Raw genomic sequence first — 21,606 nt, 5'->3', positions numbered from 1 at the left:
ACATAGAAGCTGTGAATAGCCTGAAGAGAGACAGAAATAACATCTTTTCTTTCCCTGAAGGAAGGGGCTCCCCTGTCTGTCTCTCAGGTTGAAATTTGCCTTTGAGAGATCTTCCCTCAGTGCACTGGCATCCATTTGTGATATTTTGGGATCAGGAATGTACCTTCTTTAGTTTTCCACAATCCCTGTCTTCACCTTAGCTTATATTTAGCTGTCTTGAGGTTTGTTTTCCCTTGTTTTTACCCACTGGGAGAAAATAAATAAATAAATGAAGTCAAACTGGGTGTAATTTAAAGTGTAAATTCCCAAATGGAGACAACACTACTTAAATTTTTATTGCAAAAGTTGATTCTATGTTCCGCGCTTACTGCTGACCATGCTTACTTTACCTCCCAGTAAGACTATATTGCTTTGTGTTGGTTTGTTTTTATAGCAAGCTGGTTGTGTGTATTAGCTGTAGAAATCGTTTTCCAGTGGAAATGGTATTTCTGCAATGATTCCAGGTATTTGTTTTATTTTCCTAGTGGCTCTGGAATGATGCAGAAGCTTTTCTTGGTGAGGTTCCTCACCTTAATGATGAGAAAATATGGCTGTGCCACTAATGGATAAAAAGACAAATTCAAAATTTTGAATGGAAGAACAAGGGAAAATTTTTCCACCAATGAAGTATTGCTCTGATTTTAAAGCTGCTCTGGAGTTGAGCGATAAACAACGAAAATTGGGCATCATTTATCCATCTAGAAAAAATATTCTTTCACAAATGAAGAAGTTAGACAAATTGATCAGGAGTATCACAAGCTGCTCCAAGAACTGGCCTGACTGTGTGAGACGCCAGGAAGTAGAAACAACACGCTGAAGAAGTCTGCTTCTCCATCTCTTCAGGTGTACCACAGTGCCATCAACAGGCAAAAGGAGCAGCAAAGAATTGAAAAAGAAAATCTGGCTTTATTTTTTAATCTGCTTTAATTCAGTCTCTTCTTGGAAGGCAATGTGAAATATTTAGCTAACGAATTTTTCCAAATGTGGAATACTAAATTTAAATAATTTGGAATCATGTGGACACTGAAGGCAAGAACACTGCAAATAAACAGAATGTATCACCACCATCTGCACTGAACAGACATGCACTCCTAGCTATTCCTTGGATGTCAGTAGGGGAAAGTACTCTGGGAAATATTCATGGAAAATATTATCTTCATTGCCTCCTTTCATACAGAGGGCTTCCACTAATTTCAGCAGCCTGTGATGGGGCTTTTCAGGTAATTTAGCACCAGAAAATTTATTTTTTTATACCTGAAAATTAATACCCAACACCCTATCTAGAAATCAACAGGAAAAAGATCTTAAGTGCTGGTACAAGGACTGGTAGGTTTTTCACATAGTTGAGAGCATTAGGATAGCTGATCATCCAAATTTTTTGAGATATACCTTGATGTACACCCTGATATAGTGATGTAACATATATTTATAGATAGAAAAAGTAAAGAGTCATATAATTTTCTGATGAAACTACATGGCAGAAGGGAAAATGAATGCCAACATTCTGAAATGCATGAAGGAAATGAATGCATTAGCCATTATCTTAGCACTAACTACATCCACTTATGTACATGGATTTTATTTGGAAAAAAAGTGCAGTTGGGAAAGGAACTGAGATGATTTATTTCAATGACATTAAAAAAAAAAAATACCCCCAAACATTATTTTGTATGATTTGGGGCATTTCCTCTCCTTGTATAAAGTGTTGCCTATCAAACTCATAAGCATATGAATCTCTTTGACTATACTATTGTTCAATCTGCCTGTTCATAACTCAGCCTCTTATTCCATTATAATGCTTGAATGATTCACAGGCAGTGTTTCCAATCCACTTTTCCTATCTTGTGAAACTTTTAAACGAAATGTTAGCATTTGCAGGCACCAGATGTTTTGACATAAGGAGAAGCAATATGTAAATTTTAATCCATGCTAGGAACAATAGCCTGGAGGCATCTTTTTCTTATTACATGAATCATATACTTAACCACAATGCGGTGGATTATATCAAAATCATCACCACCCTGAATATAGAACACTTGTCTTGTGGTTGCCAATTAATGAAATTGATATATATTTAACTTGATGGGTACTAGTGATTTAACCAATAAGCCTTAGCATACTTCACTACCGTAGCGTCCTTTATAATTAGACTTCTGGTCTGATAATTATCACAACTTCATACATTTTCCTCTGATCTCTCATTGGCTGTCAGCACAAATGATGCTGACATCAAATCTGTTTGTCTCTCAATTGCAAATATCACTACTTTTAATCAAGCAGTGTGCTTTTCTGATCTTTGAAATAACTTCTGATTTTATTTTCTGATGCTGTTTATTCAGCCATTAAGAATCTGATCCTGCAACAGGCTGAGCGTTGCCTTTCTTCAAAGTGAACTGAGGGCTCTCAGTCCCTCACAAAGGAACTGAGTCCCTCACAAGGAACTGAGTATCTTTTATGATCAAATCCTAAGTGCATAATAAATGTGTAGAAAAAAAGCAAAGCTTCCCTCAATGGCTAATCACTGGACTTTAAATAATATTTATGATATTATTCTGTTTTAATGCTGATACGGATGTCGTTGATTTGATGAAATAAAGATTCTGGAGAGCATTTTTATTACAAATAAAATGTTTATCTGATGTACACAAACAATGAGCACCATTATACAAGAAACAAATGAGCTATTACAAAACTGTAGCTGAAGTATATGTTACTACTTAACAGTATTTGCATCATGCCATGCACAGAAAGCACCAAATATACTGTAATGAAAGCAGCACTTTTGATATTAGGAATTCAAAAAGCAACCCAAATTCTTACTCAATTTATTAAGAAAGAATATCTTTTAGTGCCAAAATGCTACCTAATTATCAGCTTTAAAAAAATGTTTTACATCTTAAAATACAATATTCTGTTTATCCTAGATTGTCTGGGGAACATCTAGTACATTAAAAGGTTTTTGTAGAGCTTCTTAGTGATTTAACTGATATCATCATGCCTGCTAGCAATTTCGCAACATTCTGAAAACACTTTCCATAAATCAAAGCCTTAGCAGCAGGAATAAGCAGATGGCAGGAGACCATATTAAAGAATGTATCAATTATTTTTATTAATGGGAGGCTACTGGATCATGATGTATCATAATGGACTAAATGTTTAGCAGTTGTGAAGTGTTTTGTCTGTTCAGTATCTCAGGTGCTCTTAGAGGATGTTATTATATTGTCTTGTGATGGCATTCTTCGTGGGACTGGGTAGCGAAGTTTCACAAGGGAAATATAAAGAGATGTTTTAATTTCAGTCCTTTAATTGTATTCATATAATAAACATAAAATACCAGCCTGTATAAAATGCAATTTGAAAAAGATTGCATATACAGTGTGTAATAAAGTACGTTCTGTCTGCATACATTGACTTAGAAAACAAGATACTATATGGTTAACAATGAAAAATAGCAATTATTATAAAAATATTCTACAGTCTCATAATAGTAATGTAAATGCCTTTACTTATCTAAGAGACTTAACATAATTTTAAATTACAATAATTTTACATCCTCCATTCATATATACAGCCCTATTAAAGTCAAAAGGTATTACAGTAACAGTGTTCTTATTGAGATTAAATGAGTGAATTATATTTAGTTACTTTACTACATAAAACAACTGTATTCTGTTTGTTAAAACCATTTGCACTTGCTGTAGCTTTTCACACCATTTATGCTATGCACAGTGAAATAATCTAAGTTTCTGTTCTTAGGATAGTATCCATATCCATTTCATGAATTAAACAGGATGTTAATATTTCAGCTCCCTTTTCCTTTTGTGTAATTATCAGTCTGCTAGTTTGTGTATTCTGTAAGAACGTGTCCACCAGCTCTGAACAGCTGCTACTGAAAACAAGCAAGAATTCATCATTTATCATTTAATACATTTTGACAAAAATAGCCAGTTCTCCTCACCCCCTGCCCTGCTTGAGGTCAAACTCTGTACGTCTTTAAATTCCTTTCTAGACCCAGAGCCATGGACAAATTATGCATCTCTTTCATGGGATTTCATTAAACGGATCTGTATGATTTGGGGAAGAGCTAAAAATGTGTTTTGCGCACACCACATTTTAGTCCAGTAAAACTCTCATGGACAGGAGAGAAATTCTGCCTGAGGAGGGACATCAGGGTTTGTTGCTGCAGTCGTGCAATCCTTTTCCTCTGCGCAAGCCAGAAGGCACTGTGTTCTGCTTGGCCCTCCAGCAGCCTTCCCAGCTGCACAGCAGTCTCACCACATCGAAGTGGGAGAGGGGATGCTTATTCAAAACAACCTGGGATACAGTTACCCTCACAAAGATCTCATCAATATCTTCAGCGTGTGGTGCCCTGGTGTATCATTTTTGGTAGCCTGTATCACCATTTCAAGGATGATGGTGCAATACAGTGAAAACACTAATGACCACTTCCTTCTAGAAAACAGCGTAATGGTAGTGAAACATCATCATCATAATACACACCCACAGGCATGGATACATTTAGCTTTTGCAGAGAGGAGGGTGCTGGAAACTGTGTGAATGAAGACAGCTTGAGTGTGCTTAATGCAATTGCAGAAGGAGCATTTCCTACCTCCTGCTAGTTTTCTCAAGCTGGAAGAGAAAGAAAAATCTGGTGCTTCAGACTGAAGCAACTGCCAGAAGAATGAAAATCAACTTTAAAACATTTAATGGATGTTTTAAAACTGTAAGTTTTTTAAAACTATAATGCTTTTTTAGAGCAGTCCTTATAATAGTCATGAAACTCAAGATGTTATTTAAAGTCAATATAGTTCAGAACTGTGGTCTACCTCCCATGTAAAAGTTCAATGGGAAAATCATGTAATACATTCATTTTTAATTTCTTTTTCTCCATTATGAGCAATCCGCACTGGTGTATTTAAAACTAATACAGCAGAAACTGCAGTACAAGGACAAATGGCATTTGATGTCAATCAAGTATCCTTTCCTTTCATTAGCTGACATGGACAATACACATCCTAAGCTAGACACAATGTGGGCACAAATTCTACTTCCAATTCATCATATTTTTTATATGAACACCAATTTCAATGAATACTTAGCTTGTCTTTAGCATAACTATGACAAAGCAAGTTTTGTTGAGTGTCATTTAAGGAAGCACTCCAGTTATTGGAGGTCAATTAATTTTGGTTAGTATCACTTTGTTTTTCCATTCCTTTCCTCCATGTACAAATAAAAATAAAAATGAAAAATGAAAAAAAATCTTAATCATACAGTAGAAGTGTATCAGAACCAGTTTTGTGCTGGCTTTTTGGGAGCCCACACATACTTGACGAGAAGTTACTTCTTCTCTGTTCATCTTACAACAAAATAGTTTACAGAGGCAAACAGATATCCTTGAGTTTCCTATAAGCATACAGACTCTCATGAAATTGGGCGCACCATAATGTTTCATAACCATGGGTTGGTCAGGAATGGGCTAAGGCTCTGGATAAATTAGACCTCAGGTACAAATAACAGAAGAGGAAATAGGAGGAAGCAAAGGATTAGCTCTTGAAAAGTATGTTCAAATACATTTATACCATCAACACAAACAGCATTCCATTTTCTTCTTTGTTTCTAATCAGGCGAATTTTCTGGGAAATCAAGCAGAGCTCAGTGACTGCAAAACTTAACACATACGTTTGAAATATATTTTGAATTATTAGAAAACTCCCAAATATGCTCTTTTGATGCTGGTGGAGGAAGAGCAATGAAGAACTTGTACGAGCTTATTTTCTACATGTTAATATTACAATTAGAATGACTGCACTTAGTGTACTCCAGGAAAATGCATCAAGTCTTCCAAATATTTCCTTTGATTTGAAGTCTTACTTGCTTTTCTATAGTGATTGCAAAGGCAAATTTGAAATTGAATTACCATTGTTTCAATGCGTATAATGGAAATCTGGCCAATTCTCTCTATTCACAAACAATGCAAAGGCATAGCTATGGAAAAGACAGACTCCCTTTAGAAAAACCTTAATGTGCTCCCAAAAAGCTCTGGAAGCACAGTCCAGAAGCACACTGTTGCATATTCTTATCTATTCCACATCAAGAAGGATACAGCTTGATTATTCTTGGAATAAGCAGCTTACACAGCACTTTTACCAGTAGTATTTGTTTTAAATTGTGCTGATGGTAATGTGGAATATCTTTGTTCAGTCTTGTACATCCACAGTCTTTCTAAACACTTTCTACTGAAACGTCACCTTTTTCTGTTTGAATTCCTTTGTGTTTCTGTCATTATGTTAGTTTCTATTTTTCTCCTGTATCATTACAGGAAGTCTATGTGGTTTTAAAGTCATGCTCACTTCACTTGTGCAAATGAATTACTATTTGTTTTTTCGGATTTTAAAACATGTATCACTCTATAGTTCCCAGTTTACATATTCTCCTACTGTTTCTCATGTTTTGTAGCATCTTTAACACAATATTCTCATTGTTATAAAAAAAAATAGCAAATTACTAAGCAGCACATATATAACAGATAAATGTAAATGCAGATTGAAGACAGAGTCTGAACACATTTGTGTAACACAGACATTCCTTTTGTGGAAAGCATTTTCATACTGCTATAAAAAGTCGTGGAACAGTAGTAAAAAGGTTTCCAGGGAAGAAAGATTTGTGCAAATGTCAGCTGTGAACAGATGATGTGAATCTGGGGCAAAGTGATCTGAATCCATGTATATCACCTTTTCCTGTGAAGTAAATGCTGATTAAAGCCTTGCCTGTTATCTTCACAGTGGTTTTCCACATTCATATTTGGAACAAGCACACACACCATGCTTATGTTCAACTCAGTCTGTTAGCAAGTGGTTCAAGGAAATGTGAGGCCCTTTCTGCTTTTATAAATCGTCCCCATCATCTGTGCTGAAGCTGCTTCTCCTGCTGCTCTCTTTTGATGCAGCTGGGGATGTGGAGGACAAGAGAGGGTCTGCTCCAAATGGTGATACTGTGTCATCCAATAAAATTTCCTCTAGTCGTTGCTCTTCTTTTAGAGCTGCGCTGAAGGACAAATCGGTGAAGTGGGAAAGTGGATCAGAAAAGGCTGTAGATCCATCACAAACATCAGAATTTGGTCCATGAGCCAGAGGCATTTGATGAGAGTAGTCTACAGAGTTCTCCTCTGGATATGACTGTTGCTTGGTGACCTGAGCAGCTAAATCTACTGCACTGAGCGAAGACATGACTGGAAGGCCATGCGCACGTGCCTGGATCTCTAGTTCCTAAAGTTTAAATAAATAAATAACAAACAAATAAATAAACGAATAAATAAATAAGGATAATTAGATAATGACTTTGGAAGAGAAATAATGTTTCAGAACTACCATGATAAGTATACAGACTATACATGCAAATTAAAGATTTTTCTTGTCCAACTGTGAAACTATGTTGTAAAATACAAAATCATTAATCTATGAAAATTTGCGTTGAGCCACCAGTTAGTTTTCCTTTTAATTCCATTTTCACCATTAAACAGCTCTCCTGCGGGAATGCAAGATGCATGAGAGGTTTTCTGAAATCATTGCCTTCTTAATAAAACTGACAGAAAACTGTTGCAAACTTTTAGTGCACTGCTATCCAAAGATGCACAGGATATTTTACTTCACATTTCTCACAATATACATACATAGCTGTAAATTACAATACATAAGATGACTGATTTTTTTGTCTAGCTAAGTCATCATTGCATGTGTGCATAGTCATATATGCATTTCCACCGCCACATCATGTTCATTTGTGTCAAGAGCAGATACAACATTGCACACTATACCTAAAGAACTTTAATGTGAAATACAGAAGAAAATGAAAACACAGAAAGGAATTTTAAGTCCAGTATTGTGTTTTTGGCACGAGAGATGTACCTTTTCCTTTCCTTTTTGTCCTTCCTAGTCCATAATATGTACTGTTCGTACACATACTTTATTAACTTTCCACATATTCCTTTATGTAAGGTATAATGATCACAGGCATTTCCTAGAAATCTGAAAATATATCCTTTCCTCAATCTACACCACAATAAACAGGGAAAATGCCTTTGCTGTAAGTGACATTTGGGAAAAAAAATGATACAGATTAATAAAATTTGATGAGGTAGGAATACTGAGAAAGCTTTGAAGTTCATGACAACTCCCTCATACAGACCTGAATTCGGAGCAGAAGTCTTCTGTTAGCGTGCTCTAATTTCTTCTGTCTGTGTTCTAATTCTCTGGCTCTCTGTTGTTCTTTTTGTAGCCACTTGATGTACTCCACTGATGCTTTTAAAATAGTTCCTTTGTTCCAGCGCATATCACTGCAGAATGTAGAGATAACCTTTTCACAATTGTGCATGTCAGCAGAATTCATAAGAACTTACAAAATCTTTTACATTAATATGAAATAATGATTTACATGACTATTATTCACTCTTAGATATTATTGCTTCTGAATGGAAATTTTAATAGAATAGTTAAGAAGCCCTTATATAGTAAAATTAATCCCAGAATGAAAATAAGTGTCAAAAGAAAGTAATAAAGTGACTTTTTGTGGGAGAGCTAAATGCAATATCATGATTCTACCATTACAGTTTTTATATTTTTAGTGAAAATTGCTTTTATTATTAACTCTGAGATTAAAATCTATGTGCAGTATTTCTGCATTAATGAACTAGGAAATATACATTACTGAGGACTTAAGCCTAAATTTTTAAAGATCGTTTCAAATATACTACTCTTTTTACCTGACTTACTAATGAGGTTGCTTTTAAGCTTGTTGAGAAAAAAAAAAAAAAAAAAAAAAAAAAAGGTCTGTGCTGAGTGCCACTCCTAAATGATGATAGACTACACAAACCATGGTTTGGTAACCACAATGGCAGAAGTATGACAAAAATTACTGCTTCAGCAAGTTTGGAACAACATAACTCAAGTTAAAATTCACAGCTAAATACCAGATTCCAATTCAAAGTAAAAATTAACCCATCTCCCATTCAGAAAACCATGGTTTAACTACCAGCTTACAAGAAGTCTTACTAACCGCGCACTTGTTCAAATGTACCATGTGTTCAAGGAGTTTCACATATCCACTTATTAATTTTCCATGTATTCCTTCATGAAACATATTAGAGGCCTTAATAGGAATAAATTTTGTTGAAAATCTTGAATTCCTGACAAAGTTCAGTATCTTACGATACAAGGATAGTTAGTGTTGCGTTAAATTTAGAAGAGTCAATCTAAACTATTTATTTCACTGCAAGGTAGCTTAAAATGAACCATCTTGACTTACAGATATTTTGGTCCTATAAGACAGGCTCAAGAGGGAAAAAGATATTCAAACTAGTTAGAATCTGAGGTTGGAGTAGAGAAGTAATCAACTCAGTGCATTCTTTTTAAGTATCTCTTCCAAATACTTACACGTATACCCTGATATTTATAGAGTCAAGAAGAAATATAAATTATATCCTTGTCAGTTACCACTTTCCATTATTCTGTTGTTTTAGTTAATGAGACTTGACTCTATTCACAATCTGAGTAAGTAAAATTGTGGTGTTAAATGGATTTAGTTCTTGTAGGAGTATCTATGGTTTTAATTCAGGCTCTCAAAATAAACGGCCAAGGAAACTTACACTGTTATCCCAAAGGTAAGAAAGAACTCTTGAAGGCCTCCGCCAAAGTAGCTGTCATTCTGCCAAATGTATAGGGCAAATGGTAGACAGGTATGGGACCTGGGGATTTAGACCATCTGGCTTTTTCTGATGCACTACATAGATGAGAAACCCTTATGGAGGTTCAGAAATTTGCACATGCCCAGGGCAGGGCAACTCTTTGGACAAGGGGCCATAACCAATAAGGCGTGGGAACATGGCGCAGGGCAAAACTGAGGCAGCTGGATGAAAACAGGACAGGGATTATTCCACGCCACATCATGCAGAAAGCTCTAAAACTGTGGGCAGTTGGCCAAGGGGGCAGATGTTGCTTGGGAATTGGCTGCACACCAGTCAGAGGGTGGTGAGATGTTGCACTGCTAGCAGGCTGCTGATCAGCAGTTAGTTGAGTGTTGGCTGGTGGGTGGCCATTAATTATATGGACAATATATGCATATATATTTATCATTGCATTTACTTTTAATTTCTTTTCTTTGTCTGTCTTAGTAAAAAGTTTTTATCTCAACCCATTTGTTCTATTTTGTTTCCTGTTTTCTCCCTCATCCCACTATGGGGAGTGAGCAAACAGCTGTGTGGTGCTGAGCTGCCTTCTGAGTTAAACAACAACAAAGAGCTAAAGATAGGAGGACAATAACTTTTCAAGATGGGAATCTCCAGTGACATCTCAGGTATAAGCATGCTATTTAGAGCTTAGAATTACCACAGGTTTTTACTTAATTTCAAGTGAAAATGACTGATTTAGGACATTTTCATAGCGATTTAGAATAAGTGCAACATTAACAAAAATACATATTGCATAAACTCTGAGAAGAAAATCTGAGTAGGTACTAGGAATCAGCTCCTCCTAGCATGTAGTTAAGACCAAATTAAGCCAATTTTGAACTGTTCATCTAAACATTAAAATATAGTAGTATAAAATCAATCTATTGCTAACAAAATGGAAAATTTTACAACATCTAACAGCAGGAGAAAACATAAATATCACATCAAACAAATATTTAATAGTGACTTCATAAGTTCATATCAGTTATAAAGCACTATGAATTAAAAACCAAATATAGACAAAAATGTTTTTCAGTCAGTTTTCCTGACTGGCATATCAGTAAGACAGATATTCATGATTGTATTGGAAATCTTTTTATCATGTAATTCATTAATGTCACACATAATTGACAACTTTTGTGATATTACTAAGTTTTATTTCATATTGCCTTGACACTTTGAATTTTTATGTATACATTGTAATGATAAATTTTCTCATAATCTAAATTATCACTGAAAGGCTAATTCTGAGATTCAAATTGCCAGAGATGGTTCAATCATATAAGATGAGATACATAGTTACTTTTGGTTGTAACATTTACAAAATTTGAGAGGCAAAAGTATTATGATGACCTAGGATTAAAATGCTGTAGTTGTTATTATCACTTCAAAGACTTTGAACCACTTCTACTGAAGTGAGGAAGGTGTCTGCTAAAAGAACAGTGACGTACAGTATATCTACTGGTCAGTATGCACTAACACATCTGATGCAAGAATAGAGTTATTCCCAACTGCTATTTGTATATCGGATATTATATGTATGTGTATGCATGTGTGTGTGAATGTACATTTACTATTTCACTATTTTTAAAAATCCTTACTTTAAAAACCTTTTGTTTGTTTTGTATTGTTTTACTCTGTTCTGTAAATACTGGGACACGTGGGAAAGTCTACATGTGATACAAGTCAGTTGAGAGCAGTAAGAAGTTGAACAGGTCTGAGCATCAATAGAGATCTCTGCAAAGGAGGAGTGTGTCCTTGTGTCTTTCTATAAGTTACAATAATTTGAAACTTTAAGAAAGTTACAGACATTAATTTAATTAATATAGGTCTACCACGCTTAATATGATTGGCATGGAAAAGTAGCAAGTAAGTAAAATACACAAAGTGTTTTATTAGTCTCTGAACCCTAGCTCCTCTTAAGTTTATCAGCTAAATCTCTCTATGAAACAATCTGGCCCAGAAATTTAGTGAAACTCTTATCTGGGAGAGTTGCTCATTCAGGACAAGAGAAAAAAACAAAACACAGCCATTAGACTAATTTTCAAATTGCTTCCATTAAAGTATCTTTGTTGAAGTCAAAGGAGCTTCACTAGCTTTTACAAGTTGAAGGACATCCGGAGGAGGGACATGAGCCCCTGATCTAAGATTAAAACTAAGTAATGAAAGCAAAGTTTGGGAGCGCGCAATAGTCACAGGGTTTGCTAGCTGCAGAGAAGTTAATAATAACAAATACGTCTGTGAAGTTGAAACTATGTTTGCAGACCATTTATTTCTCTACTTCTGAGAAATTAGCTTTAAACTGAGCTTGTTCAAAGAAACACTTTGAAGGACTTTGCACCTGTTTTGATGACCTGTACAATTACCAAGCGTATTCTCCTGAAAGAGGCAGCAAGTTTCTGTTTTATAATAGCTTGAGTGTACACAAGCTTTTCCTTTACAAGAAATGAGGCCATGCTGGCCTTAGAAGGTCTGCCCACAGACTACAGACAGAACATCAGGCACAGGTGCACAGAGCAGAGTGAGAGCAATCCACTAATTCTGTCCAAAACACTTAGACGTTCTTTTAGCATCTTGGTTTGGTAGAACGACAAGAATTCATAAAGGAAAGATGTTTTTTCTCAGTATTTCTGACAATTCCAGTCTAGCTACCTAAAACAGTTCTTGAGTTGTTATTCCCACCCTCTATCACCCTGTTAGCCACCGGATTTTGAAAGGCCAAACATGAAGAAATCAAGAATGTAAGAGTATAATTAAAAAAGAAAAAGTTTTGTTTTTTTAGCTAAATATGATTAAAATTTTGGGTCTTTTTTATTCTGTCTTCAAATTTTTCCAAGAGTTTTGCATTTCTGAAACATCTATCACTTAGCTACCTAAGCTCTGAAAATTAAACAAAGGAGGCAAAGTTCTTTCCAACTTATCTCTATTTTCCAATGCTAATGAAGTGAACTTAAAACATCTATTCATTCAACATAATCCATAGTTATCATCATTAAATTGAAAAATAGTAAAGAGGAGAGGAAGAGAATAGGGATTTTATCTTTTCAGAAGCAAGTCCCTGTAGAGGCTTTGTAGGAGCCAAACAAGTTCACCATATAACTAACAAAAGTAAAATAAAATAAAAACAAACAAAAAACTTCTGAGAAATATGATTCATAAAAGATTTCCAAATAGCATCAAAAATGCCCTTTTCTACTCCTGAGTCTGAACATAATCTTATTGAAGCAAGTCATCTGGGACAGGCATGCTAACCACAATGACTTAGTCATAGCAGTATTTGCTCTTCAATGCACAGGCTGTTTTGTTTCATTGTCATTAGTCCACGCATCAGTAAGGTTTCTCCCTTTACACCCAAACTCCCACTATAATATAAGAAGAATATTTAAAAATCAATATATAAGGTGAAAATGTGATGTGTGGTAAAATGTTACAGATAAAATATTGTAAGAGCTGATACATCCTTCTTTCAAAGAAGAGGAGGGCAGATTGGGGGCACAGTATGGTATTGTAGGGAAAAGGAAAGAACTGAAAGAGAAGATAAGGACTCTGAGTTATGAGTTGGCAACACAGAATGATACTAGAAATAAATAATTTTGATCTGTTCAGCCAACAAAATGACATGGTCAAACTGATGTATTTCCTCTTACAAATATGTATAAAAATGTATTTACATTTCTTCAGAGGAATTTAACTTGGCACCAAAATGGAGCAAAATTACGTTATAACTTCATCTTTCATTGTGTCCAGCGTATTTCATGCTTCTTTCTTCTTAATACCAACACAAACACTTTAAAATAGGCCCATTTTTAAAAGTAGTACCAATTACCAGCCTTTTGAAGACAGCAATCCTCATAACCTAGAGTTTTTTGCTTTTGCAGACATAAGCTCTTCTAGGGCCAATGCTCTGTTGGACATAATCGTGGGACTGGAGACTAAAACAAGAAAAGCTGATGCAGTCAGGATATTTTTCTGAAACTTTGATCCAAGGCTACATCTCCAAAATCAGTAAGTAAAATCCATCATCCACTTACTGGAATAAAATTGCAGTTCTGGAGCGTTCATTGTAAGTACATTATAAATGACTGTTAACAATTTGAACAAATTAAAACTGGAATCCAGACCAAAAGCATGTAGCTGAAGCACCTCTGTAGGTAATCAAAACTACAACTAGAAATTGTACCTCATGCTCATTTCTAATTGCAATATAACTTGCTTCCATTATCACTTTATAGCTGCAAACCAACAGTGCCATCCACTGTTTTTCTGAGAAATCTTTCAATTATTTGCCCAAATGGCCTTGAATACTGAAAGATATGCCAGCAAAATTAAAATTCTTTTACCAGTGTTTGTTTGCAGGTGATCACAAGCATCCAAAAATTTATGTGGACACTTAAAGTACTTCTTATTTTAGCACTCTGTAACACTCAGATCTGTATTAATAACAAGAATGTGCCTATTTATCTAATCTTGAATCGATGCTGTAGAATGAAAAGTGAATTCTCTAAAAGAGTAATGACATGTTAACTTTCTCTCTGATGATTTCACTCAAAATGTCTAGTTTTGCCAATCTTGTCTATATCTAAGTCTTACAGTGTTTTATAGTCTTATAGAAATCCTTAATATAATCAAAAGTTTCTTAGTCCAGAAGAAAACAAAAAGCTGAAATATCACTAGATGTTTTCCTTCGAAGTATAGTGCAGGTCTGTACTGACATGCAAATGATAAAGAACAAATGTGTATAATCAATTTTATGCAAAATGCAAACATGGTCTTAAGTCTTCCCTGAGCGACATAAAATATCAAAGGCTGAAGTCTAGCATTAAATAACCCACTGAATTGCTACTGCTAATCATACAATAGTATTTCCTACTGAGGCAGATTTTTTTTCATATTGATGACAAATATAAGCTTGAAGGAAATGCAGATACAGTTTAAGAAATGTACATTTTGTATTACTGTAAGTATACGCATTAGTATAAATTGCTATTATTATAGCAATTATTATTTTTAGCCTTGCTTTTCAGGACTTTTTTTTTCCTCCACTGACTGGAATACTTCTGAAAAATGCCCAGTGTGCAGTCTCTTAACCTGAATTTTAATATTTTGTTTGCTTATTTATTTATTTTGCTTAGCCAAAGGGCAGATAGTGACAGCACATATTTTGTCTTACCCCACTAGAGGGCCCATGGTGAGGGCTGAAAGCATCATTCCTTCCTTCTCCAGAGATATCACACAGACTTGTGTTTTTGGCTTATCTTTTCCCCACTCCATCTTCCTGGTGTGTGACACACCAGTACTGTTTTTATTTTATTATCCTTTCACATAAGTTTTCCCAACAGGCACCAGAAATCTGACAGAAGTTTGCCATTAACAGACTGATTCAAGCTAGTGGCCTGGCACAAACCATTTTGTATTACATCAGTCAGTCCTACGGCCAGTATGCAACTATGATTTTTTTTCCTGTATTTAAATGATAAACATTATTATAGGAAAGACTGTTGAACTCACGGATCATTAGACTTGGGGATGAGTGTGCCAAGCTCCTTGATTCGGTAATTAATGTTATACCTTCTTCTTCTCTCAACTGTTAAAAAGAAACTAAAGTTACTATTTTAATGGTGAAATATTCACATTTTGTTAGAACTCTTGCTACAGACCATGGTTAACAGCTTTGTTATCTCTTATCTACAGCATTTTAAACCATGGAGAGGACTTATACAGCCATCCCTCTTCATTATGCTCCAGAAACATTTAATACCCAGAACATTTGTTTCTTTTGGTGATGGACAACACAATAATATTTAGAATAAATTTTACAGTAACATTCAGAAAATGAAGAAAAACACTATTTGAACAATTAAAAAATTATATTTAAATTGAATTTTGCTATGCAAAAAAAAAAAAAAAAAAAAAAAAACAAAACTACGTATTTTATCTTTATTTACTTCCAGTTTAGTTAGAAAGATAAAAAGAAGATAAGTTTTTTAGGTCCCTTCCAATTTCAGTCATTCTACGATTCTGTAATTCTGTGATTCTTAGAAGTAGTTCTCCCTCTTTGTGCTCTCAATCTGGTTTCTTGAAATATTGGAATCCAGAATGGAGCACACAGAAGTCCTGTCACCTTTCTGCCTCCATTTAACTAATGTAGAGAGACTTCTCCCCTGCATTCTCACAAGGTTTTCTCCACATATATATATGTAGAAATATCATATTTTTCAGTGGCCCAAAATAACTTTTGGGGGATTTCTGGTACATAATTGTGACACAGAAAGTATATTCAGTGAGGAAATAAAATACCTAGGACATACTGGAGATGTTAAACAAACGTTCTGTAAATGCAGTAAGTCTGTTACGATCTAGATAACATAGTAAGACAATTATGAGGCTGAAATTAACAGATTAGAAACATCATTGGTTCATGTGCTTTAATGCAGATCCTGTTGTACGTGGAATGGCCAGCTACTCAGGACTTCCAGCTCCAGGGTAGCCTAAACTGAGAGATAGCATGGAAATCCTAGAAGAATAGCAAATTATACTTTTTCAATCAGGAAACAAAAAATAAAGAAAAAAAAAAATGAGGAGGAAGACAGATACTACAAGAGTATGGCTGTGGTATTTGTGAGTGTCCTACTAGTGTGATCTTGCACTTCTGTCTGCTCTCTTCACATGGTACTCGGACCCAATAAAAGCTGCACTGAATAGGTAGATTTAATTTCAGCCCACCACTTTCATTTCAGAGCAGTTTCTGATGCTCCCCATTTTTTGGACAACCTTTCCATGAGCTCAAAATGCTAATACCACTACCCTCTGCCAGACCAGAAATGACCCAAGCACAAGCAGAATGCTAAATGTTCCTTTACATTCATACATGGAGATGCGCACTTTAAGTTTAATGCCTTAATTTTGAATGCCTGTACAAAAATCCTATCCTTAGAACCCAGGACAGCTGAATTAGAAGACTGCAATCAAGAGACGCCTGGTGGGTCTTCCTAGGCTGACTTCAACCTCTCACAGTCATATTTGTATATCATTTGCAGATTCAGCTCCACCACATAGTTCACTTTTATTCCTTTCCTTCTCCCAGAACATAGAGATCTTCCTTCTTGCCCGCCCGTGCAAGCCTTTTAGGCTCGTGTGTCACTCAGCTACTTTCTCCCTCACAGACTCCAGTTCAAACCTGCCTGGACATTACTGTTTACCCTCCTGAAATGCTCTTGGCAAAACGTATCAACATTTTTCTCTCTCTAGAACAGGAATTTTGCTTTACAGATTAAAGCATTTCAATCTTTGTAGTTGAAATTTCCATATTCAGGGGATAGGATTATAGTCCATCTGAATGTACTGTTGTTATCCCTTTCATCCCATTGGCATAAACACGCTGGATCTCTTAGGAGAACACAGTGTATTCATGCACACAGCAGTTGAACAACATGATGTCTTTAGTTATAGTGAGGTTAAAAGAATGCATATTAAACATGCAGTTTTACAGCTTAGGAGTTGCAGTTTAATTCACATTTATAATGTGGGAAAGTCCTGAAAGAGACACATCAAAAATAGTGAACACTGGCTACTTAAAAAAAAAAAGAAAAAAAAAATTCCAATGGAAGTAGACTCTTTCTTTTTCTTTCTGTTTCATTTTTTTTTCCTGCAAATAAATTTCAAATGGTTATGCTAGTGAATCAGAAGGGAAATTCTGAAATTTTGAAATTTTGAAATATTTTTCCTGATTAATTCGTCACAATTTCACTGATACACTGGGTTACAAAAAAAAAATCTCAAGCAGCAAATTATACCAAAGCCAAAATAACAATAAAGAAATTAAAGTACATATACAAGGATGATCAGATAGCAAGAAAACATAAAAGCTTTAATACTTTTGATTGTTAAATAATAATTTAAAAAAGTAATGGCTTAAATTGTTGTAATTGCATAAAGAAGGGTTCAATTTCTTAGATCTAAATTCCCTTCACAGTTCCATTGAGAATCTAATATTTCAAAAGGAAAGTTTAAGAACATTTCTCTGAAGTGTGGACCTTTATGATGAACATCGGTATAATTCTGATCAAGTTCCAAAAACTGATTTTTCTCACCATCTCTAATGTAACTAAAATAGGTAATGATGCTAATAAATGTGCTACAGGTAACGTGCTAATATGTTCAAGTGTTCATATAGCAGAGCTATCTCCAGAAAGACTTTGAGCTCTGAAATACGCACTGGAGCCTAACTAGAAGCGATGTCACGAGTCTGCTTGCCATGATCCTGGCATACTGTCTTCATCTCACTTCCTAGCACTGAAGGACATTTCACAAACACGTTTATTGCAGAAAGGATGACCTCAGAGCAAAAAAAAAAAAAAAAACAAATTGTGGAGGAAATGGTAATACCTGTTATCCCTAATGTGTGCTTGCAACTGTCTTGTTCTTCTGGCAGTTCCAGACAACTCCTAACCACCACCTTTCCTAGGCCAGCCAAAACTCTCTATTCCTACCCAAACAAGACCAGCAGCAGATACTGTGGTAATTCAGAGAAGATGTGCCCGCAACAAACAAAAAAATCTACATGGCTTGTTTGTGATCCACTAAAAATGTGCAGACAGAAACAAGGATGCCTTCTGGAGAATCAAAGTAGTAGGAAGTTGTTGCACTGTTTGCCAGCACAATGTACCAGTGTATGTACACTTTCAGGCACATGCAACTAAAGTTGTAAATCTCTCCAATGTCACTGGAATAGCCAGAGAAGAAAGATATAATTAGTGGTGATTACCACTTTATCAAATCACCAATTTAGGTAATTCATGAATTATTTCTGCCAGAAGTATAAAGGAGAACTAGAGAATATTACTGTTTTATTCAACACTCTTCAGAGAGAATGCTTCAGATTTTTGCTTTAGATGACTCTTTAGAGGGAAAAATCATCCAATCTTACAGGCACTTCTCTTTCAGCAATAAGAGTATATTTATCTATTCTAGACTTTAAAAAATGTTGTTTAGTTTTTAAGTTTAATATTTAAACACTGAACTATGAAATTCACTGTTTTAAGCTTAAAGTATCTCAGAGCAGTCAGAGCACTGTGTCATCCAGTTCTGTTCTGATCTCCTTCTGCAATGTATTGTTTCCATAGCTTTACCTGCTTCACTACACCAGCTAGTTTATAAATTTTTGTTTGTATATTTGATTGATTGAATGATTACTTTTCTCTTCCAATTACCAATAGAGAGATGCAGTCTCTCACTTGGATGTTTCAGTAAGTAACAAGTGAGGAGCCTGGATCATTTCTGCTTTGTTTTCTTTTTCACTGTCTGCCTATTGTCTTGCCTATTTTGCACCTTAATTCTTAAAGAAATCAAGTAAAATGTATATGCACAGGATATATACACAACAGTACTGTAAAATAACAGGGGATGTTGTATAAAGAAATTCATTAATACCATATAAGGTATACTGAAAGAAAAATGTAAAAGACAACTTCAGTTTGGGGAAGAAAGCTGTGTAGTTGGCTGTTCACAGACTAAGTTAAATTTGACAACCCTGGTAAGATGCAATGAGCAGAGGTATGGTAGCTAATGTACATTGGTTCTGCAGTCCCATACACTCTATTTAACAAGATGGAAGATGCACGTATACTTACTGAGATTGTGGTTATCCTTTTTTTGTCTCTCCTTGGCCATTGCTCGCGTATCTGCTTCTGACAGAAAGTAACATTTATTAAACAGCCCTTAAATTGCAAGTCCTGTATCCTATGACCATTTCAAAATGGCCTCTTTTCACAAAAAGCAGACTTCTAGTCATTTTACTTCATTAATCTTTTTATTATTAAACAAAATCTTAAGCGAATCTATATTCTACCAGTATTCAATTTTTGAGCTAAGTCTGGCAGGTTACTTAAGATATTCATTAAGGAAGATTTTTTATTTAAGAATATAAAAATGGAGGACTATTTTTCTCCAATTTTCTGTACTTTTACACCAGGATAAAACAGTACACTAATGTGAATATAGATTTGCATATCCCATAATGCAAGAGTTGCATATCCCATAATGCAAGAGTTAATAAGATTTCTAAGATAACTCATATTGAACAAGCTCACTGTTTCCTCTGAGTGACACTAATAAACTGTACACAGTTGTTAGCATTCTTTGGATTAATTGAATGTAATGTTCAAAGTTGTTAATCCACTAACATAAATTTACCTTGAATAGCCTTATTGTGAGCTTTTAAAAGAACCATTTGTTTTACTCTGGAACAAATTTAATGGATGATAATTTATTTATACCATTGATCAGGAGCCAACATGTGGAAGAATTCACTATGTTTCCCAAAATAATTAGGTTTATTAGAAGCATGATGTTCATAAGAGCTACAGAGCAAACATTTCAGAATTGCTAAAGAGAAGAACAGAGAGACAATATTTCTCCACGGCCGTCGTCCTTTTCCATAAATGAAACTGCACACTGATAAATTCTCAGGAAATGAACTTCTGAACTTTTTTTCAGCTTTTAAGAGAAACACCATCACTTTTGAAATTGTAAAATGTTAAAATATCAGAGTTCTTTTACCTGTGAGTTCCCTTTTTACTGGTAGATTAGCTGGACAAGAAGCAGTTGTGAGACTCATATTAGCTGGTGCCATTCCCTGGTCACTGTTATATATATCCAAAATGCTGCTAGATAGCTTAAGGAGGAGTTGGAGGAAAGAAAAAGAAAAGGGAGAAAACAAACAAACAAAGCAAAAACAAAAACAACAACAAAAAACACTGTTAGAATAAATAAACTTTGAAGAAGTTACGCTCTCTAGAAGGAACTGTATATATGTTTCTATAGGGACACTTATGGAATATTAAACTGCAATGAAAGAGAAGGGTCAAAGTATGCCACTGTTCCCCAAGCAGGTTTCCAAGTTAAACTTGTAGAGGTTTCAGCTGCAGAAAGACAGCAGAGTATGGCCTGCAGTGTCTATTTTTTAATTCTTTTATGCTGTAGTTTCCAAGTACAGGGTTAGCACAATGGCATTTTAAACATGAATTAGGTGAAAGGTAAAAATAACCTTGCTGATTTTCAGCTACTTCCAGAAATTCTATGGATTCTAGATAATTATCCAAATATTAATTTGAATTATTTTACATTTATGAGACAATTTATAAATACATATGTAGGTCACTCCAAAAGTAATGCCTCCTATTTATTTCCACAAAAACTACAATGGATACAAAGAGCACAATCACTCTATGTTATAGAGCAAATCCTCAGCTACAAAACATTATTTTTCAAGATAGTAACCACCATTAGCTATGCATTTTTACCAGATATGACCAACAGCACGCTGTACTGTAAAAATCTTCACCAGCAGAAGCAATATACTGTTGCTGTCACCACTGCTGAAACATACTAGCTACCACCTCAATGTTTGGTCTTCACAAATGAAGACCATTGACAGACTTCTATCTGCTGCCATCTGTCAACCGGCAACAAAATGTAATGGGATACTGGTTGGAAGGTTCAACCTCCACTGTCGTATCACCAACATCTGCCTCTGATTTCATGGGCCAACATAATAAAATAGAAGGCATTACTTTTGGAACAGTCTTTGTAGACATTCAGTAATGTACAGTTCAGGCTCTGCTAAGATTCTATGACCATATAACAAATATTTCATGACTGAACATTGCATAATATATCAATGTTTTCCCAAGTCGACAGTCAGAAGAAAAAAAAAAAATTACAAGGGAATAGGAACGCAAATCAACCTTTTTTTTTTTATTATTTCATAATGCATATACAAGCTATAAAGACCTTTTTACTTTTACTTTTGAGGCCAACATAAGAGGACTCAGAAACTGAGTTTGCAT

General features: G+C 35.0%; 1 protein-coding gene across 3 annotated transcripts in view; it reads right to left on the bottom strand.

Annotated features, from left to right (window-relative positions):
• Positions 1-2,655: 2,655 nt before the first annotated feature.
• TFEC (transcription factor EC) overlaps positions 2,656-21,606 on the bottom strand; it is a 51,937-nt gene continuing 32,986 nt past the window's right edge. The window contains exons 4-8 of one of the 3 annotated variants that reach the window (XM_048946860.1): positions 20,318-20,432; positions 19,390-19,446; positions 15,269-15,344; positions 8,224-8,371; positions 2,656-7,304 (exon numbers count right to left, since the gene is read on the bottom strand). In XM_048946860.1, coding sequence (XP_048802817.1) covers positions 6,924-7,304; positions 8,224-8,371; positions 15,269-15,344; positions 19,390-19,446; positions 20,318-20,432 — 777 coding nt within the window. In that variant the 3' untranslated portion in view covers positions 2,656-6,923. The remainder of the gene's footprint in view (positions 7,305-8,223; positions 8,372-15,268; positions 15,345-19,389; positions 19,447-20,317; positions 20,433-21,606) is intronic. The other 2 variants (XM_048946870.1, XM_048946875.1) reach the window with 2 other exon arrangements.

The sequence above is a fragment of the Lagopus muta genome, chromosome 1 (genome assembly GCF_023343835.1).
Source record: "Lagopus muta isolate bLagMut1 chromosome 1, bLagMut1 primary, whole genome shotgun sequence".
NCBI lineage: Eukaryota > Metazoa > Chordata > Aves > Galliformes > Phasianidae > Lagopus > Lagopus muta.
The sequence above is the reverse complement of the archived record's forward strand: the minus strand, read 5'-3'. Positions and strand labels throughout refer to the sequence as shown.